This window comes from Palaemon carinicauda, chromosome 5, assembly GCF_036898095.1.
Source record: "Palaemon carinicauda isolate YSFRI2023 chromosome 5, ASM3689809v2, whole genome shotgun sequence".
NCBI classification, from domain to species: Eukaryota; Metazoa; Arthropoda; class Malacostraca; order Decapoda; family Palaemonidae; genus Palaemon; species Palaemon carinicauda.
The window spans coordinates 166,468,523-166,495,992 of record NC_090729.1 but is presented as its reverse complement, the minus strand read 5'-3'; the positions used below and the strand labels follow the sequence as shown (position 1 = coordinate 166,495,992).

General features: G+C 40.7%; 1 protein-coding gene across 1 annotated transcript; it reads right to left on the bottom strand.

Moving 5' to 3' along the window:
* Nucleotides 1-4,050: 4,050 nt before the first annotated feature.
* Nucleotides 4,051-21,201, bottom strand: eIF3k (eukaryotic translation initiation factor 3 subunit k). Its single transcript, XM_068374290.1, has 5 exons — nt 21,043-21,201; nt 17,896-18,115; nt 14,504-14,605; nt 5,141-5,258; nt 4,051-4,260 (listed from the first exon to the last, which is right to left on the bottom strand). The coding sequence occupies exons 1-5, from the start codon at nt 21,165-21,167 to the stop codon at nt 4,103-4,105; spliced, it is 723 nt and encodes a 240-aa protein (XP_068230391.1). The 5' UTR covers nt 21,168-21,201; the 3' UTR covers nt 4,051-4,102.
* Nucleotides 21,202-27,470: the final 6,269 nt, after the last annotated feature.

Genomic DNA, 27,470 nt, shown 5'->3' with positions numbered 1-27,470 from the left:
AATATATGTATTTTTTTACGAAATTTCTAAGTATTCAAAAAATTACCTTTAGATATGGCCCCTGATATAAGTGTAATTTACAAAATAATGAAGATTTTTTTACATATTTCTATTTTAGGATAACATATGTTTATTCCCTAAAAAATTAGCCACTTCCTATTTCATTCGGGTACCCAAAAAAATTCATGAAATTTGGACAAATTTTTTTGGCCAAAAAAAGTTACCCTTTTTTTCTCATTTCAGATCTTCACCTCCATGGGTCTGACTTCATCCAAAATACATCAAGATGTGTCCTAAACATTCAAGAATCAATTCCTAAAAGGATTTGTGTATATATGTATAAACTTTTTTTTTATGAATTTTTATGTCAGGTCTTTTTTTTTTTTCTACTTAATTTTTTAAAATATTTATAATAAATAGTTTTCCTGCAGATGAGTAGTATTTATCTTTACAGTTGTTTTAAGCATTCATTGAAGTTTTTTTTGGCAAAAGAAAAAAGGAGGTTACTGCAAAAACTGATTTTTCAAGAATTTTTTTTGGCGTCGGGGTCGTTCGCGTCCGAGTATACCCTTAAAGGGGTGTCCGAGGAGCGTACCTATCCAGGGTTAAACTGATCCACCTCCTCAAGTAACTCTCCATTCAACATAACATTCAACCTCGCACCACCTTCCCTTCCCGAACATCTCATAACCTTACTCTTAACCACATTAACTCTCAACTTCCTTCTCTCAACACACCCTTCCAAATTCTGTGACTAACCGTCCAAGCTTCTCTTCCTCATCTGCAACCAGTACAGTATCATCCGCAAACAACTACTGATTTACCTCCCATTTATGGTGATTCTCGTCTACCAGTTTCAATCCTTGTCCAAGCACTCGAGCATTCACCTCTCCATCAACATACAAGTTATACAACCGGCCATATCACATATCCCTGTCTCAGTCCTACTCTCACTGGAAACCGTTTTAAATATTGTAACTGTTGCGAGTAGTATGATATCTAACTTTTCCTCTCGGGGAAAGTATTTAAAGGTCTAGTGCTAATGAAACTGGTTCTTCCCAGAGACTAGGTTAGTTGTTTAATACAGAATTGACTATGATATGACATGACATTACTTGACCAGCCAAATTTTTACGTGATGATCCTTCAAAAATCTTTACGTAACTTCCTTTGTTAATCTCAGGGTGCTGAAAAGTTTTTGGGTGTAGACAGTAATTCTGAATTATCTGCCCGGTTGCTTACCTTAACCCAACTTCCATGTTTGGGTGTAGTGGTCATATTCAGTAAGGGTTTTGAATGTTTACTGCACCTTACAGTCAAAATATTATTATTATTATTACTTGCTAAGCTACAACCCTAGTTGGAAAAGCAGTATGCTATAAACCCAGGGGCCCAAACAGGGAAAATAGCCCAGTGAGAAAAGGAAACAAGGAAAAAAAATATTTTAAGAACCGTAACATCAAAATAAATAATTTGTGGGGTGGTTGCTACAAGTACTTCAAGTACTAAGGTTTGTATAGTTGACAAAAATACATACGACTTTAATATTTGTGATTGTTTTCATATATAAACACAAACCATCATCCTTTAATAGAAGACTTATCCTTAGGAGGAAGTCCCTATAACCAACACTGCCTGGTTTACTAATCAAGGACTAGTTAATGCACTTTGGTCTTGTGGACATCTTTTAATCATTTTTATTATTAGAATGTCTATGCCAACGGTTTATCACTGATAGTTTACGTGTTAACATATTACTATATGACATTATCATGTATAGTTTGTTTTTCATTACTGTGTTAAGCAGGGCGGGAAACAGTGAAAACTGGGTGAAAAGAAGCATACCCGTTTGAAAACTTTAGGCTGCCTTTGGCAGCAATCCTACCCGCGAATGCTTGAGACTTTACTTCAGTATTACACGGATCTCTGAACCGTGAATAACTGAAACTGCAAAGATGTAGGGCTGGGAAGCAAACAGGGTCGAGATTAATCTTTAGGCAAACTAAGGATTTGGCAATCAAAGGAGGCGGTGGGCGCAAGGAGCATGGCCAACTGTGGTAGGTAAGAATACAGCCCCTAACTTAGGTTAGGTGGTGTTATTGTGATTATTTACCTGTTAAAATGTGTTTTTCCAGTCATAACTTTTGGAATTTTACATCCGGTCTGTTCCAACCAACTAAAAAGGCTCTGTCATCTCCTCCAATACTTATCGCGTGAATTTATTGAAGGATCTTGGCGTACAAAACCAGCGCTGATAGCAAATGAGAGAACACATATACTGCATACTGAAACGTATTCTCAGGGAAAAAAACATTTCTGATACGTTCTCTCTCACCACACTTACAAAGCGAGAATGTACAAGGATCGTCTTCTCGAGTAGATATGTTCCTAGTATGTACTGTCCCTCTAACGCGCACACAAACAGAGATCAGTCAGGAGAGGTTCTTGTGATTCAATTGAGCAAGAGGAACAATCAGAGATTACTTCGCAGTGGCGATGGCGTCATCGAAGCATTTCAGGAACGTCCCAAGGCAGAAGAGGTATGAAGGTAGCTCCTTCATCCTGACTAGTCGTGTTTGTGCTTGATCTAACTTTGAAACTTAGTATTGGTAGCAGGAGCATGAACTCCTGTACCTCATACCGAAATTCTTTCATGTTAGGAGGACCGGGTTTTGGCACAGAGTTACTTCTCTCATGAAACAATACAGAGATCAGTCAATGTTTTGAAAGATTTGGCCCGGTCTGTCATCCTGTCTTGGTAACTTTTTCCTCAGTAAGTGTTGGATCTGAAGATTCAGTTGTTGTCTCTGGAACTCTGCAACAGGCAAAGGGGACACAGAAATATCAGCATGCACCAATATTTCTTCAAGTACTGCTTCTCTCTCTCTTCCGAAAGAAAGAGAGAAATCACCTGAAAAGGGAGAAAGAAGGGTGGCGCCTTTCCCACACAACTAGCAGTGCATATGTTCAGCTCGTACGAGAGTTGAAAGTACTGTATCGAAGTTTCTTCTCGCCATGGGCTAACTCTCGGCCCTTCCCTGCATAATACCAAGCACAGGTGAAAGGTGTGAAAACATTGATACCAAGTACTCAGACACCTCCATAGTGTTGTGTGCACCGATGTTTTTTCCCAATATGGAGAAAATTCTTGACGCACACAAAATTAGGGAGGTGGGAGTTGTGTGTACTTGACTCCTATTGATCAGACTTCTTTGATGATGTCTTCTACTTGCTCCTTTTCCAAAGTGGCAGGGTAGAAGGGAGAACCTGAAATAATTATTTTTGTTTTGTGCATGCTGATAACAATGCTCCCATTGGGAAAGGGACCACAACAGCTCAAACAGGTGATATGTCTTTAGTTCCTTCATAGATCGCCAGACACTAATGGAAAGAGCAGCACTCCTCTCCCTTCACACTTGGCATTGGCAGAACTCTTCTTCCAACAAGATCCAGATGTCCCACAAAACCCAACTTCCTATTCCTTAGGTTCATGTTGCTGTCATTGCTGTAAGGCCACAGTGTACACACACAAGGAATAGAACAGCAAGATATGACACCCTGACCAAAATAATTATGTTGGATAAAGACAGGCACCACAGAAAACAGTCACACATCTACTGTACAGTTATCAGGAAATGCAGCATATCCTTGGCTTTTCCCATTAATATCCCTCAAATATGACTACAAGAAAATTTGAAAAGAAACAGCAGCCAAACTCAAAGTAAAGGTTACTCTATCTGTCAGGTGTGCAGGGCTTACCTACCACCCGCTAGGTAATATTACTACTACTTTGTTGAAAGTTTAAATGACCAATTATGCTACGCAAAAGTCATACTCCAATGAAAAGACGATGGTTTGTACTCGTGTGGGAACAAACTATAACAACCATGATCTGGATCATGAAAATTAACAAGGATTTTAATAAAATCATTTATGTTCTCTTATTTGGCAATAGTAGTCAAGATTTCACATACATAAGGAAGAAAATTTATTTTTTAAATTCACCTTCAGGACACTATAAGTATTATGAAGAGGTTAAAAAAACACAACTTATAACACAAAAAATCTATGCAAAAGTATAGTAAATTACATTGCATTACCATTAACGGCAAGCAGCCATGATACCGGCTACACTATCAAAATCAATCTTCTCTGTGATGTTCTTTGTCTTCACTGTATCCTCTTGACTTGCAATAGCAACTAGTCCCTCTTCAGTTTCCTTCCATCCATACTTAGTCATCCAGCCTTGTAGAGATGCCTCTGTTGATACAACAAAAAATGTGAAATTTTATACTGAAGAGTTGAGCTAGAGCAACTCTACAAAATATTAAACCTCTTAGCAAGTTATGTCTGATTATGAAAGGCATTATAGACATGTGTTTCACAGGCGAGATAAACCCAAATAAACTTAAGAAGGATCTTCTAAACTATAACCTCTTTAAGAAACACTGAAATCCATCAGATAATTGACAAGATTAATTATATAAAAAGATTAAACTCGGGATATGGTTATTAGCATATGCACTGAACCTGTACGTATAGCAGAAATCAGTTTCTTGCAAGGAATCAAGGCCTAAGAATCTATGGCATTTTCTTCAATCAGCCGACTGTTAGTTTTGGCATATAATATAGCATCAAAGATCATACTTAGTACTCTCCATATCTTTATTCATTTAAAAATTTTAAAAATACAATAACATGAAATAAATTTCTGAAATGTTTTTCATATAATTACTTCACAACGAATGGAAAGATTTCTTCTATGGAAACATACATGAAAGTGCCTTAAAAAATTAATCTGTAATCAGGAGTAAAACAAATACTTAAGGAAATACTATATGATACTGTGAAGTATATCCTATGGTGGTAAATCTTGTAAGCAGCTACTGAGGATGATCCGATGCCTTGTAGTGAGGCGGTTAACTCCTATCAGTTTTGTTATGTGATATATGACTACTGTATTCATGATCTTTTCCTAATTTTTTTCTCTAGGACTTATGCTTTTTCATTTACTGCATTCTTTTCTTTGATGTAAATAAAAATTTTATGTCAAGGATATATGTAGTACAGTATTCTATTCCTCTACTGTATGTATCTACTAAATATATTATTTTAAAAGACACAGCAGTATTTCTCTTACCATCTATGCCGCCAAGAAGCTGCTGAAGAACTGGCTTTTCAATGTTTTGATAGGTAATGGATGTAACATGGCAAACATATTTCCGGATGCTATCACTGAAGTCTTTAATTCCACTAATCTGCAAAGAAAGCCATGATAAATTAACCCGGGCACAATTTACTACTAAAGCACTCCAGAGATTTCCTTAAAAGGCAACTAGGTTAATAATTTAAAATTATAGCTAACAGACTAAATGAGTAATTCCTGCAACTTACACTATGTTGAAGATATCAATGAGATGAGAACTTATTGCAATAATAGAGGCTTTTAACTCTGTATCAATGTCAAATTTGCAGTTATTGAGGGTAAATTTGCTGACAGTGTACTGGAAAATCTGCTCAATCTCACGGACAAATATGTTGTTTTAAACAAAGGCTTAACAGTGAAGCAAACGCGTAGGGAGTTGGGCGGATATTGCCGAGCTATATCACCTTGTCTGCCTGATCCATGGGTTTAGTGGGAAGCAGTTCAAGCCACTTTCCCTATTGCTTGGTTTTTGATGACCTAAGCACACGTGTCAACAGGTACACCGGGTAGAGGGGACGCAGAGTGAGAACCAGTATGGTGTGGTTACATCACCCGCCATTGCTACCCTTAGGCGAGACAAGCCCTCAAACCCCCCAGCAATGTAGGGAATATAAGAACGCCCCGATTATGTGAGTCGAAGGTAGTTAAGTTCAAGTCCTCCTCGTGAGTGGGCAACCCTCACTAGGCCCACCTGCCATGGTAAGCCTACCTCAACCATGGCGGACGTCCATACGCCCTAAGACATCCAACGATTTCTTTTTGTAATATTACATAAAAGTCATATAAATGTCTCCCTGAGTGTCCCCTCTCCCTGTGTGTAATTATTTTATTAGTTAAAAGTTAATTCCATTGTATTTGACTGATGAAAATCATTTAAGAGCCAGCAAGAAACTTATAATTCTTCTGTTATGTAATCTCAAGATTTAAAGTTCTATTTCACTCGCTCTGAAGAAGATCTATGCTAATTTTTATGGTGAAAAATTACTTAGACAATAAATCCTCTTACGATGTAACAATTGTCTAATTCAACGCCTCCTATCGTGTATTATTATGTAATTAACCCACGCCCCGTGACATCAATTACCCATTAACAAACTTTTTCTGTTAACAAACACAAGAAGCAGATATCATTACTAAAATTCTACATGTAACATAGAGGGAGTGACAAGAGGAAGCAATGATAGGTAAAGAAAAAAAAAAGAAAACTAAGTATCTGCTTGGCACCCAAGTTGGCCTTCTATGGTAGAATTTAAGAATCTGTGGGTGAAACCTTAGCGATGGTTAAAGGAAGAAAAATATAAAATATCAAACTACATTCCATCCTTGGATCAATAATGTAAAGGCAGACCAAATTCTACGTAGGAAAACTCGTTACTAATGAAATATTATTTTAGTGAGAGAGAGATCTTAACCCTCCAACAAGATTAGTCAACATCAACAGCAATTGTGTTTCGAGTTTTTAGGATGGGGTGATACTACAATGAAGGACTAAAAATATTAAAAGATCACAAGTTCTTAAGATGTAAAATTAATTCTATATTCTTACTATTATCACTGTACTACCTAAGCTGCAACTGTAGTTTGAAAAGCAGGATGCTATAAGTCTAGTCTTCAATAGGATGGATGTAAGGAATTTAGAGTGCCAGGGCTGGAAAGGCCATTCAGTGGTGGGGTGGAACTTTAGGAATACTAGGCAATTGTACTATGAAGTAAATGAGGCTGGATAGATAAAAAAAAAAAAAAAAATAGACAGGGTACAAGGGTGAAAGGCTAAAATGTCAGTATAGATAAGTGATGAAGGGACACTTTAGTGATGTCTAAAGTACACCATTTGAGGTGCATTGATGGCACTAGCACCTACTCTAAGTCTCCAATTGGGGAAAAGCCAAATACAAAACAAATACACTGATTGTACGTAAGGATAAACTATTTAAGAAAAATAACAATGAAATCAAATAAAACAAGCAAAAAATGATTCAAGTGAGCCTGTTTAAACAAAATAGTGATGTTTGCACAGTCTGAACTTCTGAAGTTCCAACAATTCCATTGCACGAACACCATAAAGATATTCATTTTCTTTTTTCTTTCACCTTACCTTCCTCACATACGTGAAACTAAACAAATCCTTAACTTGTTTAAAAGAATGTAACATTCCTTGTGTAGATTATGAAATAAGAATAAATTTTTTTTTAAGTAAATTAAATTTTTTCCTAGCTTATACAAACTTGAGTACAGTAGTTGCAATTCAAATACTGTACTCTACTTCAATACAGTACTTTTAAATAATTATTAAATAAATCTATGACTTTGCAAAAAAATGACAAATTCGGAGATAATTTGTATTTTTCCTAACCATACAAACCTTAGCTATTTACATTGGGTTTACTTTTGACATAGCTGAACTTGACGAGCCGATAGAATTTTAACGAGGGTTAACTACCCCCGCGCTAGTTAGCAGGGGGTAAGGGAAGGGGTAGCTTGCTACCCCTCCCCCCCACACACCGGTGAGTTGTCTCACTTCACTTAAAGGTAGGACTTGTCTTGGGGGACAGGGCTGGCGGGCAAATATGTGTAAATAGCTAAGGTTTGTATGGTTAGGAAAAATACAAATTATCTCCGAATTTGTCATTTGTTCCGTAACCGAAATACAAACCACGCTATTTACATTGGGTGACTTACCCCTTAGGAAGGGTGGAAAGTCCCCAGCCTTACTGGCTTTGGCTTTACCCGGGGACTCAGAATCCGAGTGAGAAGCACTCAAGAAAAGGAGTCCCTGCACCTCACAAGTTCCTTGCTCTGCAAGGGACGTGTGGCCTACATAAGATGTGTGTGGAGGAATATAGTGTGACTCGTCCTAGGAAGTTGACCTGGAGTCCTTTAGATGGAATTCTAGGCTAGGACGTTCACAATACCACCTCGTCAGGGTATGGGGGATGCGACAGTATTAACTTAATACTAGGAACACAAGGAAGCATGGTTTACCTGCAAAGGTTGAGGTCAGCTATGCGGAGACCGGGATGCTGCTTTCCCCAAGAAAGGGGAGGATGAAGAAAGAAGTAAGGGCCAGACATACTCTTCCATTCACGCAGACTAAAACCGGGTAACAACGCCCTCAACCTTCTGCTACTTGTCCATAAAGGAGCCTGAGGTTAGACCAGCTGTTGTGCTGTTGTGCAGCCACCACAGGCCCGATAGAAAAAGTATCGAGGCTCCTGTGGGTCACGTCCTGCAGGTAGTGGGCTGTGAAGGTCGTCTGACGCTTCCAGACCCCAGCTTGTGGTACCTGCGTCACAGAGAAGTTTCTCTTGAAGGCCAGGGACGTAGCAATGCCCCTGACGTCGTGAGCTCTAGGGCGACGTGACGGAGGAGGGTCAGGATTCAAGGCGTGGTGGATGACCCTTCGAATCCAAAGCCGAGATGGTGTTCTTGGTAACCCTCCTCTTCGTCCTACCTGTGCTAACAAACAGCGCTTGCACACGGGGACGAACTGCAGCTGTCCTCTTCAAGTAACGCCTCAGACTCCTCACTGGGCATAGTAGCAGATGGTCTGGGTCACTTGTTACAGAACGGAGACTCGTGACCCTGAAAGAGTCGAACCGTGGGTCCGGCACTCCAGGGTTCTGAGTCTTGGCAACAAACTCAGGGACGAACCTGAACGTTACCTCCCCCCATCCCCTTGAATGGGCGATGTTGTATGAGAGACCATGAAGTTCACTAACTCGTTTGGCAGAGGCCAACGCGAGTAGGATAGCCGTCTTCCAAGTCAGGTGGCGATCAGAAGCATTATGGTTCGAATGGAGGTCTCTTCAGAGCCCTGAGAACCCGAACCACGTTCCATGGAGGAGGTCTCACTTCCGACTGAGGGCAGGTAACCTCATAGCTACATATGAGTAAAGAGAGTTCTAGCGAGGAAGAAATGTCCTCTCCTTTCAGCCTAAAGGCCAGACTTAAGGCTGAGCGATAGCCTTTCACCGCCGAGACTGAAAGGCGCATTTCCTCCCGCAAATACACGAGGAACTCGGCTATTGCTGGAATAGTGGCATCAAGTGGAGAGATACCCCTCCCACAACACCAACCACAGAAGACTCTCCACTTCGCCTGGTAGACTCCTGCGGAGGACTTTCGCAGGTGACGAGACATTCTCTCCGCAACCTGTTGCGAAAAGCCTCTCTCCGTGAGGAGACACTGGATAGTCTCCAGGCGTGAAGCCGAAGCGAGGCTACGGCTTTGTGGAAGATGTTGCAATGTGGCTGTCTGAGTAGCTCGTGTCGTGGGGGAAGTTCTCTCGGAAGTTCCGTCAGGAGCTGCAGAAGGTCCAGGAACCATTCCGCGTGATGCCATAGCGGAGCTATCAGGGTCATAGACAGGTTGACCGATAGTCTGGTCCTGTTGAGCACCCTTCGCATCAGACAGAACGGTGGGAAGGCGTACACGTCGATGTTGTTCCACCGCTGTTGGAAAGCATCTTGCCAGAGAGCCTTGGGGTCTGGGACTGGGGAGCAGTACAGAGGCAGCTTGAAATTCAAGGCTGTCGCGAACAGGTCCACCGTCGGGGAACCCCACAAAGTCAGGACTTTGTTGGCTATCTGAGGATCCAAAGACCACTCGGTACTCACTATCTGCGGAGCCCTGCTCAGACTGTCGGTGAGCACATTCCTCTTGCCAGGAATGAAGCGAGCTGATAGTGTTATCGAGTAGACTTCGGACCACCTCAGAATCTCTACTACAAGATGGGATAGCTGTTGTGAATAAGTACCTCCCTGCTTGTTGATATAAGCCACTACCGTGGTGTTGTCGCTCATCACCACCACGGAGTGGCCCGCCAGGGTCCGTTGGAACTGTTTAAGAGCCAGATACACGGCCTTCATCTCTAGCAGGTTGTGTAGGTACCGTGTCCGCTGTCTCCATGCTGAACGAAGTTTGCTTGACAAACTTGTTCAGAGCCGAGAGGTTGATGAAGGGTCTCCAGATGCCTTCTTTACAAGAAAGAGTCGACTGAAGAAGCCTGGGGAGCCGTCGACGACCTCCAGGAGAGCATCCTTCTTGAGCATGGTCTCGACTTCTGCCCGAAGGTCTAGCCCTTTGCCGATCCCATGGCATAGGAGCTCAACGACACTGGATTCGCTGTCAGGGGAGGTCGAGATGTTGGGAATGGGACGCGATAACCTTGGCCGATCACGGAGACCGTCCAAGAATCGGCCCCATGTTGCTGCCACCTGTGCACGCAACTTTGTAGGCGTCCCCCCACAGGTGGACACGCGGGGGGACTGCCACTCCTAGCGTTTACGGCCACGGCCGCTCCATCTAGGAGTTTTGCCTCCCCTGGAGGACTTACCGCCCCTCTTGTCCTTGAAGAAAAGGACTGAGGCTTAGACACCTTCGTCTTAGCTGCCGGAGCCTGCTTCGGTGTCCTGCGAGACTGCTGTTGATGTTGTTGTGGAGCTGGAGCCTTGTAGGGCCTAGATGAGAGGGCCCTTTGGAGGAGCGAATCTTGGTACGACTTCCTCCACCTCTCAGCTGTGCGTTCCACGTCCTTGGGCTCAAAAAAGCTACCCCCAAGGATGGAGGAGTGTCTGAGCCTGCAGACATCCACAGCGGGGACCTTCGGGTGGAACTTCTCGGTCACCGCATCACAACGCTTCAAGATCGAGTTGGCCCACAGGTTGGTAACCTGGTGGGCCAGGAACTCGATGGAGCGAGTGCCCGAGAGGAAGGTCTCCAAGGCCTTCCTATTGCTCTCCTTAGACAAGTCTTCGGAGCGCAATAGGATACCCAGAGAACCCAGCCAGACGTCCAGCCACGAAGTGGCCTGCATGGCACACTTCGCGACCTTCTCCTGGCTCAGGATCTCCGACGCCAAGAATGTCACCTGCCGGGCGGAGAGCTTCTCAAGCGGAGTTCCCCATGTAAGCTCTTCCACCAAGTGGTGGAGGGGAAGAGCTAGACTGGACTCCCCCATGATCTCAAAATACCTCCTCTGCTGTAAACGAGGAGGTGGGAGGAGTTTGCTCCCGGCAGAGGAACGGCTGGAGGAGGCGAGGTCCGAGAGCTGAGCTTCGACCTTGTCTCTGGCACTCTTCACCCCCTGGGACCAGGGCAAAGTCGCGCTGGCCCTCGGGGGTTTCTGGGTACCATAGACTCGGTCTAGGACCGTGTCCTTGCCTTCGCGAGGGGCGATCTCTGGGTCCTTGAATCTGTTGAGCTGCCTCATCAGATTCAAGACCTGCCAGAAGGCATGCTCATACTCGTGCTGCTCTCCTCTCTGCGGACTGGCAGCTAAGTCTCCCGTCCCCAGGGGCTCTTCCTGGGGAGACACATGGACGTTCTCCCGGGGTTCGGTTGGCTCCGGACGAATCTGCGAAGACGACTTTGGAATTGTCTTTGAGTCCTTGGGTTCCCTCCTGGGCGGGATACAGGACTCCAACAACGAGGTCTGGAAGGTACCTTCCACACGAGTCGTTTCTCTTCCTCGAAGTGGGGTCTCTCCCCTTGGTGCCGTGGGAGAGGTCCCCGCCCTGCTGAACTCTCCTGAGGACGGAAAGGCCTCATCCACAGGAGAAGGAGAAACCGACTGCGAAGGGGATGGAGCCTTTCTGACGGACCTCTTAGGAGCCAACTTCTCCCTGGGAGAAGTCACCACGAAGTCCACTCCTCTCCTTCTCTTCAGCGGGGGCGAGTCTGTCCTTGGCTTGAGTCCTAGATCGGCGAGGGCCGGCTTTATAGCCTGCACCACCGCTCGCATCAGGGGACCAAACCAAGACTGACGGGATACGGACGCAGTGTCCGTAATCCCCGCTGGAGGAAAGGGGATCGCTTGATCCTTCAGAGTGGACGCAACGGGGCCTACCTGTAAAGAAGAAAGGGAAGAATGTTGCTGAGACCTCTCCGACGACTCTTCCTGGTCCTAAGTGAGAGACCTGCGCTTACGCGGTGGCAATCCCGACGGCAATCTAGAAGCACACGTCCCTGCCGCAGGCACGAGCTGCGAAACCCGGCGAGAACGAGGTTCGCGCGGGGGGTCGTACTAGCGCTCGCGCGGAAGAGCATTCAAGGAATCGAACGCGGGGGGCTGGTGGAGCAGCGGTGCGCAGTCGCATGGGGATAACCGCTCGCGGGCGAGGGGGCGCGCAGGTGAATTAGCGCGTGAGGGTAGCGGAGATCGCTGTTGGTCAGGTGAATGGTAAAGCGCAGGAGGTCGACGGCGCGTGGGCGAGCGATGGCACGTTGGCGAACGCTGGCGAGTGATGGCGCGTTGGCGAACGATGGCGCGTAGACTGCTGGGGCGCAGGATCAGGAGGCGCGGCGACGCGCAAGGGCGAACGCTCGCGGATGGGCTCAGGATATGAAGGCGCGCGGGCGCGCAGGAACTCTTGAAGTGCGCGCTGCTGCGTAGGCGAAGATGGATGAACAGGAGCGCGTGGGCAAGGAGGAGTCAGGTCCTTGCCCACGTCCAGATCCAAAGATCTAGGGCGCGCGGGCGAGCGTTGGCGCGCATCAGGAACAGGGTGCCCAGGTGTGCGCTGACGAGCAGGAGATCGTGAGCGCTCAGGAGACCAATGGCGCGCAGCAGGAACGGAAGGATGCTGGCTGCTAACAAGAGAGCGCTGGCGAGCAGGAGAGAGCTGACGATCAGGAGAACGCTGACGATCAGGAGAGCGCTGGCGAGCAGGCGAACGTTGACGAGCAGGTGAGCGCTGGCGCGGCGAGTCTGGTGGCTGCAACTCTGGAGAGCGCTTACGCGCTACTGCGTGCGAACGCACAGGGGAACCCTGACGCTCAAGGGAAGCACCCACACTGTGGGAGACATCCCTTTGCCCCTTAGGGACCGGTGCCCGTCGGATGACGAGGTTAGAAGGCGCCTGCTGCGCATCTGCGCCGGAAGTGGAAGGTCTGGTAGGCGTAGGAGATCGCGAGCGATCACCGGAGAGGTCCAAGGACGTGGCTGCTACGGTCTGCTCCCAACGAGGAGAATCCTCTGCGGAGGAAGGCGGAGACGACTCGAAGAGGCGCCTCTTGACTCCCTTATAGGGAGACGGGAGGCCCCTGCGGCGAAGACGACGACGAGCCTTACGGCGAAGGTGGCCACGAGGAGGGTCATCAGGATCGTCGGTCCTCTGAAGAGGAGTCTCTGTCAGGGCGCTCCCCTGAGGAGGAGGCGTACCCGCAGGAGAGACCGTGGAACCCAACTTCCCTTTCGAAGGATGTTCGAAAGGGGGAGGAGGGCCTTCAGCAACGTCCGCAACAGCAGCCACAGCAGAGGTTTGACCAGACCCGTCGGAAGCCTCTGCCACAACCACGTCGACAATAGACAGAGGGTCTACCTCTGCTATCACCGGCGATTGTTTGACAGCGGCCCCCAACTGGATAAGGTCAAACAGGGCTTCCTTGGAGGGCAAGCCCTTAAGCCCCAAGGAAGCCCAAAGCTGAAAGAGATCATCATTAGACACAGCATTAGGGTCATCATAATGAGAATCAAAATCCTCCCCTAGAGGAGGAGGGGGAGCCGCCCCCGCTATGGGAGGCGACGCCCTCTCCCGCAACCCGAGATCGGGAAACAGAACAAGGGTCTACGCTACCACTCGGCGGTCTCTCATGAGAGGCCGGCCGAGCGGGAACTTCGGAGGAGGTTAGGGCGGCGGAAGAAGAGTCCCTGGAGCCTTCCTCTTTCAGCCTTTGAAGGAGAAAGGTCTCTCTTGGACTTCTCCTTACTTCGCCGGGCAAACCTCTCCCACTGGGAGGTAGACCACTCCCTGCACTCACTACACGTTAAGTCCTTATCACACTGTTGACCTCGACACTGCGGGCAAAGGGTGTGAGGATCCGCTTTGACCACCGACATGAAGGTACCACAGGGGCGGCCGGGGAGTCTAGGGCATTTGCGCATAATAGCGATGAAGGGAGAGGCCAACTTCCAAACAAACAAGTCTGAGGAAAAGCAAAAAACAGATTAAGGCTGTCAAAAGCGAGGACGAAAGACAGACACATCTGCACATCGTCCGAGCCAAAATTGAGGTGAGACAACTCACCGGTGTGTGTGGGGGGGGGGGGTAGCAAGCTACCCCTTCCCCTACCCGCTGCTAACTAGCGCGGGGGTAGTTAACCCTCGATAAAATTCTATTGGCTCGTCAATTTCAGCTACGCCGAAAGTAAACCCAATGTAAATAGCGTGGTTTGTATTTCGGTTACGGAACAATTATATATTACCATAAGCTTCGGTTTCTAAATTCTCCAATGCATTCTCTGCACGTTCCCATCTAATTATTAACCTATGTGCATTTATATTCACTGCATACTTACCAGTTTATTATACTGTGACTTCTCTTTCCAAAATGTTTGGAATTGACACATCTCCAAAAGGTCATGAAGGTACATGATCTTCTTAATGTTTGCATCTTCCATCTGAAAGAAACATACAGTAATTTCATTGAAGTCATTTTTATATCATATCAAAATACATAACATACTTCTGTAAAGGATAAATTTTCAAATAAAAATCAGAAACTGAATCATGGTTCAAAAATTTTTAATCTTTTATTAGAAAAAAATGGAATTTTAATAAATTTGATTTATATACTTCTCAGGTGCTTTTATTGATTTATCCTTCAAAACTGATCCAATATTGATATCAAAAAAAAAAAAAAAAAAAAAACTTTTTCTTCCCTCCAAGGTGACATCTAGTGGTTATTGGCAACCTAATTCAGTCTCAGTTGCAACCAATATCCTATTCTTGACCTCATTAGTCAGTGGAGAGGAGGGTGGGCATGTATAGAACATCCGGTGAGTACAGAATTAACAAATTTTATTAAAAAAATTCCATTTATTTCTATGAACCTCCCCTGATATTAATATTGCTGAATGAGGTGGGGTCATTAAAGACGAAATACGAAATTTAAAGTTCTCAAAAAATACTTATTTCTACAACAGACTTATCTCTTAGTCGAGTGTTTTGGTAAAAGAATTTCGCAACCAAGATTTTTACAAAGCGACTTTCATTAAACCCATATCCTCAGCACCTACTATGCCACATCAATATCAATAACTTTGATACGAATCAGGATTCTTTAAGAAAATATTATTTAGTGAATACAGTATAGACTTGATACACGCTTGGGCAGCAATACTCTTTTCCAAAGCAACTTTCATTAAACCCATATCCTCAGCACCTACTATGCCACTTCAATACCAATAATCAGGATTCTTTAAGAAAATATTAAGTGAATATAGACTTGATACACTCTTGAGCACCAATACTCTTTCCAAAGGAAGATTGCTAAAAAACTTCAGCGATACAGATGCACTACTTATGCACTAAAACTTTCCTATGACTTTAAAATAAGCAACCAATCTTTAACCAGAAAAGATAAGCATTTAGACCTAACCCCACAGAACAAATTTGGAACATTCCCTTAATGTTTGAAGTTTGGTAAAATAATACTTAACCACCCTCACCTGACAAAGAAATCTCTTTCAGATAGATTCGTAATTTCTGTTTCCATAGATGGAATTGAAAAAAATTGCCGTAAGCATTTAGTCTTAAAGTTATTCTTAGCACTGAAAGCAGACAAAGTGATAAGATCCTCTTATGTTCTCCGAAACCTACCTTACAAGAAAGAGCTTTTAGTTCACTGATGCATTTAGCTGATGATAATGTCAAAAGAAAAATTTTTCCCAACAAGATCTTCAATAGAAAGATTTGAAAAATTTTTGAATCTGTAACTTGAAAAACAAGTAATATTACATCAACATATCAAAAGAATTAAAAAACAGAAAATCTGACTAATGGAGGTTTTCAATACTAAAGTACATTGATACATCAGCAATAATAAAATACACAGACAAATCCAATCATAAATGTTTGAAGAAAGTGTGACTAATGGACATACAGTAACACCAAACACGGATACAGTAAATCCAATCATAAATGTTCAAAGAAAGACTGACAAATGGACATAAAACCCTTTAATAGCCAAATTGGACTGCTTCTTTAAGGAAAAAATAGTTTAGACTAGTTAAGCCTCATTAAGAGATATATTAGACAATTAGTGTATGTATGTATTACAGAGGCAAGTACTCTTCAAATCATCTCATCTCTCAATGCCAGCAAAGGAGACAAGCTCATATCATGCAGAAAGTTTTTTTTCTTGAAAAAGGGAATTAAATTTTTTTTTTACCCAAACAAGATCTAGTTACTGACTTTTTTTTACTTGAACCAATCAAAATGAATATTCAATTGACTTGATAAGCTTAATAATGAACTGTCTTTGAAACCTACAACAAATAAACTATAGCCTGGCAACAAAAAACCCCCTGTCTCTGGAATATTGTGGACAGAATCATGCAGCTTGATATAGCATGCAAAGGTTTAAAATGCAAAGCTCTCAAAAGAGTTTACTTGAGAAGAATGGCTGCATGGCAACCTACTAAGGCACGTAGAAACAGGGGAAAGACCAAAGACAAGAACGTTCCCTAAAAGTGATATCTTGTGTGCGCTGGTAGGAGTGAGTGGCACTCTCAATGGGAGCTTCTCACTTTCTGCGAAAAAGCTCTGAATCACGATCATGTTCATCATTAGAAAACATCATTTCAGATTTTTTCACTGACGTAATGAATGATCCAGTGAAGAACCAGGTTCCTCCGCAAGTTCTTTGTAACTTGGGAGAGGGAAGGAAATCCTTCTTACGTCCTGAAGAACGAAAAGCTTCCAAGAATGATTGTGTTAGGGAAACAAGGTCCTCACACACAAGAGCGGCACCTGCAGGAGCAATTAGAGAGGCCACCCACTTATGTGAGTTGGCAAGAGCCGACATCCGACTCTCTTGGGATGTACCTTCCAAACCCAAAGACAGCTATAACCCTCCTCTGGGCATCATCAGCAGGGTCAATATCTGGAAAAGATTCAAGGAATTCTGAGAAATCCACCAGTTTCTTTAGGGGAGGTTTGATTAAGACTGCTGCCCTTCCTCGCACCACCATCAGAGGCCAACGAGGAAAGATCAAAGAGTAGGGTATTATGGCTAAGAGGAAGAGGTCTGGCAAACTTCTTAGATTTAGAGGAAGACACTGGAGGAGAGGAGTCTCACTTAGAATGCTTCTTCCTTCTCCTGCTGAATGCCTGCCACTAAGAGGACTTCCTCACACAGAGAGGATTGTGAGCAATTATGTCCCCTGCAGGATAGACACAAGAAATGAGGGTCAACCAATGACCTGCTCATGAACGTCCCCTAACTATGATCAGTAAGTCCGGGGCAGGTACACATGTCTCTTTTTGGTTTCTCCATAGCTCATACTCTTAACAGACACTAAAAAAAAAAAAGCAAAGAAAATGAATTCAGCCAAATTTCAGTTAAGGCACTAAGAATGTTAGTATGCATTGACGGCTGAAAATAAAGTGGCTACAAGGTGAGCCAGCAGTTGGGGAGAGAATCTCCACCGGCCTGCTGATAACTACCGACACCTTGTTATACTTTCAACAGTAAAAGTTTTCCAGCTTCACTGAAATCTTCTCCTATTAAAGGCTGAAGGTTTGTATTAGTGTAGGAACAACCTAAATTTTACTCAATACAATATGAACTACAGAACTGTACTGCATTTTTCCTTATATGATTATTTTTTTCATAAAATATGCAAACTAGAAGTACTTAAATAGCGTACTCAAATTGTAACTATTATAACCTCAAATAAAACCTTACCTGATCTTGGCCTAAGAGACACTTGCAAAGGACAAAGTCAGTGTGTGGGAGGTTAGTCAAAGCTTTCAAAAGAATCAGACAAGCAATATTGGGCTGATAAGTTGTGGGGTTGAACTGGTACAATTTGAGAAGAGCCAAATTTGCTTCAAGATCATATCCATTATCACGTGCTTGGAGTTCAACATATCGCTCAAGAGTATGTATGTTTTCTGGATTATAGCTGAAATAAAATGGCAAATTATTAAAGTACTTGTAAGACATCACTCAAAAGAAACAGCAGTACATGTGTCAACAATTGTGACCAAAATTAACAGAACCTTAAAGTAGAACCTATTAACATAGGGGCAGTTTGAAAAATATTTCAATGAAAATCGGCATCGATGCATCACACTTTTTAGGTTATAATTTGTTGACCACAGACAGTGGCTGGCTTGCTTACACTTTATCCATTTGAGCTAGGTATTTTCCAGCTAACCTAGAAAACATATATATTCAGTATGCCCCATTCACAGACTATACTGTATATCTTACAGCACACATAACTATGCTTGTGTAAAGATCTTGCCCGCCTATCAACAATTCGATTACAGTACTGGGTGAGGAAAACAAATACTCTACAGTACTATGGTCATCGTTGGCAAGGAACACGAACTCCTGGGTTAGGTTAGGGAGGAATATGAGGTTTTGTTATTCACTCGTGCCGCAGTTGGGTAAACATTTACCTCCCCAAAAAATTATGCTAACACGTCTTGCTTCTAGGAACAAATAAGGTAAAATTTACCTGGAGCAACCTGTAGCTTAAACTGAATATACATAATTCCAATTCTTTATTGAGACCATTCACATGGGGAACTGAAGATGCAGTTTGGAATAGTTTCATTGGAATAATACATTTAATAACCTAACTTCCTACCCACAGATCAGATAAGATCAGATTCACGTTTAGGCTTCACCTTTGCAACGGCGCCTCTTTGTCCTTTAGTTTCGTGTGTTCCTTACTTTCACTAGTTTTTCTCTTCTCATCCACATTTGTTGTAGTACATTTTTATTTTCAATATTTTCTTCACAAAAAAAAGAATTCTTCGTATGATTGTTGGAGCTCAATTGCTTTTATTCTTATATCACTAAATTGTAGACAATATAACATGAAGTGGTTAGCTTTTTTTTTCTACACCACAGAATACACAGTTTATATTTCCATCTTGGAGTCTGTTTTTTATATTCAAGCCCAATATGTTTGTCCTTGCTCTGAATAATGAAATTGACGAAAATGAGCTGTCATAAACTTCCTCCTCCTTGACTTCACTTTTCCAGTTTTTATACAGAATTAGACTCTCCTTATACTCCATTTCACTCTTCCATTTGCTTGTGTCCCATTCTCTTGTTCTCTTCTTTATGTCCTCTTGCATACTTCTTCACATGCATCCACCACTTCCTCTCTTTTTCTTCCATATCATTGACTATTGCTGTTAGTATGTCCTTCTCTTATAAATGCTATTAAGGAACCTCAGCTTTCCATCCATTACCCTTATTTTCATAGCAGATGCTCCTACATCCCCTCTCAAGGCTACAATTGCTGTATTCTTTGCACCCCCTAATATCCTTCTATAAACTCCATTCTCAATTCCCTGCAACTTTTCTATTTCAGTTTAAGTTAATTACATTTGTTCCATATAATATAGAGGGTAGTGCTACACTTTTCCAGTATGTTTTCTCTATCAGTATTTTATTGCAACTTTTTTCTATGATTGAATATGTAAGATTAGCTAGCCTTTGAGCCTTAACTATCATTTCATTTTTCTGTGTTTTGAACCTATTCCTACTGTCATCTACCTTGATACCTGTCAGTGTGGATACACCAACTCGTTTAACCAACCTGACGTTGAGGAAATATGATGGAGCCTTTGTATATCAGCGGCCAGTTCCTCACACGTTCATTAAAAATGGACAACTAACTTAAACTTTCCCCCCTAACCTAACCTACAAGCCGTGTCCTTCCCTACTTACTTAACTGTGGGGGGTTGTTAACGCCCCCTACAACCCCCCCCCCTTACACTGCTGTATTCTAAGTTAGACATAATAATACATACAGGTGGCTGCTATCCTAAATACACCCCATAAGCTGATATGAGTCTGTCCCAACATTTTACAATAGAGTACATACTAGAGGTAGTATGTAGGTGGCTGGGTCACTATTTGTCCACCAAAATACATGCCCATTCAGCTTGCCAGAACAGAAGAGCAATAAGAACAGTAAATGAAAAATTAAGAGTTAGTTCATTAAGCAACATACTCATATATACAATAAAATATGGGTAGCAACGAACATGTATAAGGATTCTGATTTTCTATGTGAGACGCAAGCCGGTGACCCAACAATTAACATACGTACCACTACTACCTTTGTATTACTCTGCACTTCCCACTGCATTACGTTGAGCTTACTCAGCCTGGGGTGTATGTATGATAGCGGCCACTGTATGTTTGATTACGGCTAACTTAGAATACAGCAGGGGTTATCCTGCCATAGGAGGGCGTTAGCTCCCCGTTAGGTAAATAGTTAAGGACACGGCTAGTAGGTTAGGTTAGGGGGAAAATTTTAAGTTAGTTGAACCCCTGCCGTAGGAGGGCGTTAGCTACCCATTAGGTAAATAGGTAAGGACACGGCTAGTAAGTTAGGTTAGGGGGAAAATTTTAGTAAGTTGATGTCCATTTTGATTGAATGTGAGGATCTGGCCGCTGATATACAAAGGCTCCCTCAGCCAGGCAATCAGAAATAATGCATTTACACAACGACATATGATAATTCATCAAAACTGTGGTATAACTTTACCCATTAACCATTCTGATACTTATGTTAAAGGAATAAAAACAAACTCAAACGTTATCTCAGTTCAGGGGTCAGAAGGGGTCTAATTCCCTCGTTACGTAAGGAGACAGAGTCCCATGATTTATTAAAATTAAAAATTAGTATACCAGAAATTGAGGTATTCGGCTAGGCTGATATACCCTACGATGAGGAGCCCTACCCGGATGACAGCATGGGAGACCCTTTCTGAGGCGTCCAATTGTTCTATGGCCAAACCAACTTGTAGGATTTATAACCCCAAACTCCATAATGAACTAAAATTGAAATTTAGAGCTTACCGTTCAATGCCCCTAAGCATTGAAGCGACAGTTTGCCGCATTGCTTCTGTTGCTTCTGCCATTGTTGTGGTGTAAGGGAATGGGCAGCGTTTCTTACAACTAAAATATGGTTTACGTTTTTTCATAGAAACATTAAAACTAGATTAGTTTCTAGCAAATTCAGGCATGACCATGATGTATTTTATTTCACATTTCATTTCAACTAGTATTATCAGGCTTGTTATTATATTATTTAAGGAAGTGGAAAATTTCGATAGTTGTGGTCAAAGATAATAATAGTCTTTGGTTGTGATGTAAGGGAAATGGCAACGTTTCTTACAAATAAAATATGCTTTACGTTTTTTCATAGAAACATTAAAACTAGATTAGTTTCTTACAAATTCAAACATGACCATAATATATTTTATTTCACATTTCAGTTAGTAGCATCAGGTTTATTATTATACTGGTTAAGGAACTAGAAAATTACGATAACACCAAACATTTTTATATTTATTTCCATCGCCAATGAACAACAATTTTTCAAACATCTGTGTTCATAATCATGTTCCAGGGTAGAATAAAGTAAAACAATATTGAGCAAGCTGTGCATTAATAGTGTAAGTAAATATAACTTGATGGGAAAGGGAATATTCAGGCAATTTTCAATGGAAACGAAGATTCTTGGTTAAGTTGTGGTTTTTCATATTTGAAAATTGACTAGTCTATTCCTATTTTATTTTTATATTATCCTCTGAGTAATATTGAAAAGTTATCCATTGTGAATGAACACTTATAATCCATGTCACAGTGATCTCGTACGCTGGATTGGAAACTGCAAAGGTTTAGACAAGGCTTTGCCAATGGGCTGCTAATTCCCTTGTGATCTTGGTAGCGAGTAAAAAATGCATTTTTTTTTCATTGAGCCAGTATAAGCTAATTGGCAATTTGGGCAGTCAAACAAGTACAGTACCATAGATTCAAAGGTCTTTTGCAGTTTTTATATGTGATTAACAAAACCTTTTTTTAGAATATTATATTCGGCCTAATTTTTGGCAGGTATTTACTCAAAATTTCATTTATTTTGGTTTTAAGTTATTTTTTTTTTTCATCATGAAGATAAGGTATTTTTGACGAAGATTTTAAGTTTCTTTGGGGGACCAAACTTTTTTGACCGAGGATAAGATATATTATCAAGAAATGTTCTAAGTTTGTAATTAATGATTCTGGATGGGAACACATTGTTGGAAAAGAACTTGTCAAGGAAACTTATTTCTTTGTGAAAATATAATTGTAAGGAGAACAAAATTAATGAGGTAAAATCAGTTAAGTATTTAGCAATCATGATCTCCTAAACAGGGTAATTAGAATAGGAGTTTAGTGAAAGATTGAAAAAAGGCAAATTAGACAATGGCTAGGTTAAGAAAAATTTGGAATCAAATTTCCTGAGATTACATATAATAATCAGGCTATATATCAGTTTGGTGAGATCTGTATTAATGTATGGACATGAGTCGTGGTATGACAATGAAGCGATCTCTAATAGATTTTGTAATTTGAGAACAAAGTCCTCAGAAGAATATTGGGAGTTGAATGGCAGGACATGATTAGAAATGTATAAGAGAGATTACTCGAGTGCCATATTCCTGTTTTGGGTTTAGATCAATATTTATTTCTCAACAATAGGGGATTCTATTTCGGGAGAAAAAGCACTGTACAGCCCTAGCTTGAGTCGTTATTGTTTGGTTACTTTGCGACTGCTTTCCTGGTCCTATCAGACATATCATTGAACACAAAGCTTTAAAAAAATGAGGTGCTTCATAAGTCAACTTATCATCAGACCTCCCAAGCACACTGTTATCCACCTAGTTCCAGCTTGCATTTTTAGCTTCATCTTTTGAAAGGCGTTCCAATCTTATACTTCTTCCTCTCAATCCATCGAGCCTTTGCAATTCTTTCTCTGTTCCCACTTATAATTCTTCTGAATAATGTACCCTTTTCCATACCTTATTACCATGCATCCTTTCCAGGTGGTCAAGCCACATTAAAACAATAACCCATCTCTTCCTATTTACAAACGTCAAAATTCGCCTCTTCAATCTCCGTTACTCATCATGTGCAGGTAAAACACGTTTTTTATCTTATTTGCAATTAGCGTTGAATTTTCGTGTGTACGGAAAAATAATAGACATGCCAATGCCCTCGTATATTCCTAATTTGGATACCATTGGCATTCCTCTTTTCTTCCAATTCTATTTCACAGATCTGACTACCTCTCTTACACAATTTAATTTGTAATTCGCATATTCTCTCAGGTTATTGACTTCCGTCAATTCAGTCTTAATGCCTATAAGAATCAATTATGTTTATAGTTTTCCTTGTTTTCATTTGCTCATTACATATATGAACACACACACACACTATATATATATATATATATATATATATATATATATATATATATATATATATATATATATATATATATAAATGTGTGTGTGTGTGTGTGTGTGTGTGTATATATATATATATATATATATATATATATATATATATATATATATATATATATATATATATATATATATATATATATATTTATATATATATATATCACAGGTATATACTGTCAATAATACACGTGTAGGCCTACGTAACTAGAACGCTTAAGATAAATTCTAATATATCTCTATGAAAGACGAGTCCATGAAAATATGTAAAGGGTATTCATAAATAATTGAATAATTACAATTTATTATGTTAAATGAGTTGTCCTCTATTACAGAATAGTAACCTATTATAAAAAATTTTCCTTCAATAAAAGAAAACTTCAAATAATATGAAGAATTATATTGTCCATTGACAAATTTTTTTCTTTATTTCCACAGCAAATTCGGTAAGCTATAGCTTAAGTAAAATTCGTGGCCTTCGAAATTTTAGTTGATTAAAAAAGTTTGGTTGTAATACACGCGATGTGTCAAAATTATCCAGTAATTTTTATGAGCAGCTTTCGTGAATTCTGTAAAGAACTATTCTCCGGAGCTCTGAAGTTATTGGCCATTTCTACCATAAATTTGAAGAAACGTTTTCATGTAAGAAAATGGCAGATATTAGTAATAAGAAGTTATGCGGCGTTTGTGCATATGTATTTATAATTGATATTTCTTAGATATCGGCTCATTAAAGCTATATATATATATATATATATATATATATATATATATATATATATATATATATATATATATATATATATATATATATATATATATATATATATATATATTTTAGGATATTATGTTCTATATCATTTGCAATTAGCATTTGATCTATCTTACTCGAATCATATGTTCTCACTCTCTTCAGTATGTGTATCTGCATTATACATTGATATTTATACCACTGCATTATGCATTGATATTCGTACCACTGAATTATTTATTTTCCTGTTTCAATATTTATTTTCAGGCTTCATCCTTATTTTTCTGTTCATCGACACAAATTCTGTTTTCTTTACTTAAGGGGAAAAATACTAGTAATTAAATAAACTAAAACATCAACTACAATTACCTCCAAGAGAAATGAGGTTGAAAGTGCACTGTAGGAAATGGAAATTCTTAATATGAAGTCGACCTCAAACGGGAATGGAAATTTTGCTGACGGAAAACATCAGACATGAAACAGCAAACAAGATTCAAACCATGGTTGTCGACACCGAAACGAGAAAATTGGGAAATTAAGAGCTAAAATATTGATATGCAATAAATACAATGAAGATGTAGTATTAAAGGCTTTGATTCAAAGAAATCGTCGTCGAGACCGGATTCAAAATGTAGATGAGAAGATTAAGTCTGGTTTTCAAGAAAAGTTGTGCAAATGGGAGTACCCATTGCTTGTTGGAACGTGATCCTGAAGTTCAAAGAGCTATATTCGTGATAATGGTGACAGTTATGTTGCGACGGGTTACTTATAACATACATGATCACCTGCTGTCACTGTCAAAGATATGGATATTTTTAAAAAGATTACAAGTTCAAGACATGATAAAATGGGGGAAATGTTCATGAAATCACACCACCAAGGAATATAACTCACAACAGATAATACAGTAGTATAGTGAATGCAAGAAATTGCCAAGCCTATGATTTGGAATTTAAAAGGTTAGCAGAAAATATGGGCTATAAATACCAAGGATGTTATAAATTACGGCTATGTAAATATTCAGTCTGGGTAAAAAAAAAATCAAATTCGATATTTAATAAATAAGAAATATTTCGTTAAAGGAAAAGCCGAAGATTTCTTGTTCTTTAAGTGCTTTGCTTATGTGAATTTGACAATAAACACCAGTTATGCAGTGTGTATGCAAAATACCAAATAATGCAGGCTAAACAATGAACTGATTTTGTAGGTCATTTAGAGAGTAGGTTCGCCTACGTGATAGGGCCAGGAAAGCAGTAACCCTTAAAGTAGATTAAGTAAATATCCAGGCATGCTGAAGGTAATCATCTGTTTTCTAGTTTGCAGTTGGGCTTTCAAGAGGTCATCGGAAAATGTGGTGCCCTTCTTACAATTTCCAATTGTTGTGAAGAAATCCGTTGATTATGGCCAGGAAGTTCGTATGATTGACCTTCATTTAGAGCTGTCTTTGTTATCAAACTTAAACAGGTTGATCTAGATGGGTCTATGCTTAGTATAATATTTTAATTTTCAAGTAATAGATTACTAAAAGGTGTTGTTGATGGGCACCATAGGAAGTATAGAAATATGAGATCTGGTGTACTCCAGGGTATTGTTCTTTGCCTATTACTTTTCTTACTTTATACACCTGATATGTGGTTTGACCTTGAAAAATGTTTGCTGCGTATACAGATTAGAGTAATCTCTTTGCACTAATTCCATCTCCTGAGGATAGACCTGTAATTGCAGAATCGATTGATAGAGAACAAGCAAAAATTAGCACATGATGCAATAATTGGGGACGAAGAAATACAACTTAAGAAACTTGGTTGATTTACGAATTAATAATAACATTTTGGTTCAGATATATAGTAGAGTTCGAGACCATAGGTATATCACTTGACTGTGATTTGCGTCTCAGTGCTCAAATGAATAATGTAAGAATCACTGATAAATCACATAAGAAACATTGCTGTTGTAATAAAGTTCATTATTTTGTCAAGAGACTTATGATTAAGTCTGTTACTACTAGGATTGACTACTGCAAGTCTGTCTATTACATTCGACCCAAAGTGCGACTTAAGAAATTACAAAGCTTAATAAACAAGGGAGCAAGATTGATAAAAGGTGTCCCACAGTCCTACCCACGAAAGGATTACTTTTATACTAACTGAATTACACTGGCTGCATTGTAAAGCCAGAATAGAGTATTAGATGTGTGCAATGACTCACCAAGTTGTCAGATCCGGACGCCCAATTCCAAAATATTTTAGAGAATTGCTATTCATCGTGCAGCCATTGGATTCAGTAGAGAATCCCAAGAGGTAGGCTACCTCTACCAAAGGTTCTAAAGCTTTCATATAATCGGACTCAAGACTTACAATAAGCTCCCACTAGGCATACGAAAGACAAGATATTAAGGGGCAGTTGCCTGATGCGCCATCTTTTATACCCTCTACCAAAGGTATCCTCTTCTATCTACCCTCTTCTCTCCATATCATCAATCACCTTATCTCATCACGTAATTCTTGCTTACTGCCACGGTCACCCTCTCGATCTTTTCTCCTAGCAGGTTCCTCCCAACGTCCCAAGCCCTTTAGTCCTCACTCTCTCATTCCCTAGTCCCTACCACCTATCCTCAACCCATGCCCTCACAATCTCGGTCGTGAGTCTCGGAACATTTTTACAACTTCAGTAATCTTTAACGCGCCTGCTATTCTTATTATTTCACAATATTTCAAGCAGTGACATTCCCATAATACACATCAGCATTCTCATCTCTGTTCTCCCAAACTTAGGTTCCTCTTTTCGTCTTAGAGCCCACGTTTTCGATTCATACTGTCCCATACATTAACACTGGTCTTACTTTGACTTTTAACTTGATGAGCATTTTCTTATCATATACCACTCTCGCTAACCCATTTTACTTCCCCAGGTTGATTTTAGCTTATTCTTAATTTAAGCCTCACATCCTTTCTCTTGACTTATAGTAGATACCTTCCTTACAGGTCACCATAGCTTCAGTACTGTATTATTCACATTTGCTCTCAAGACACCCCTCTCTAAAGTATCTTCCCATTATACAACCAGTAGTGCATATTAGTTTCCATCATCCGTGTGTATGAGGACCAGGGAAACAGCCATTAAAGTAAAATAAGATGAATAAATATCTTACATTATTCTACATGGAATCTCACTATAAGGGGCATATCATAACTAATTATAATACTATTGCATGGTGTGCCTTTCAATATCATGGGGAACGAAAACCT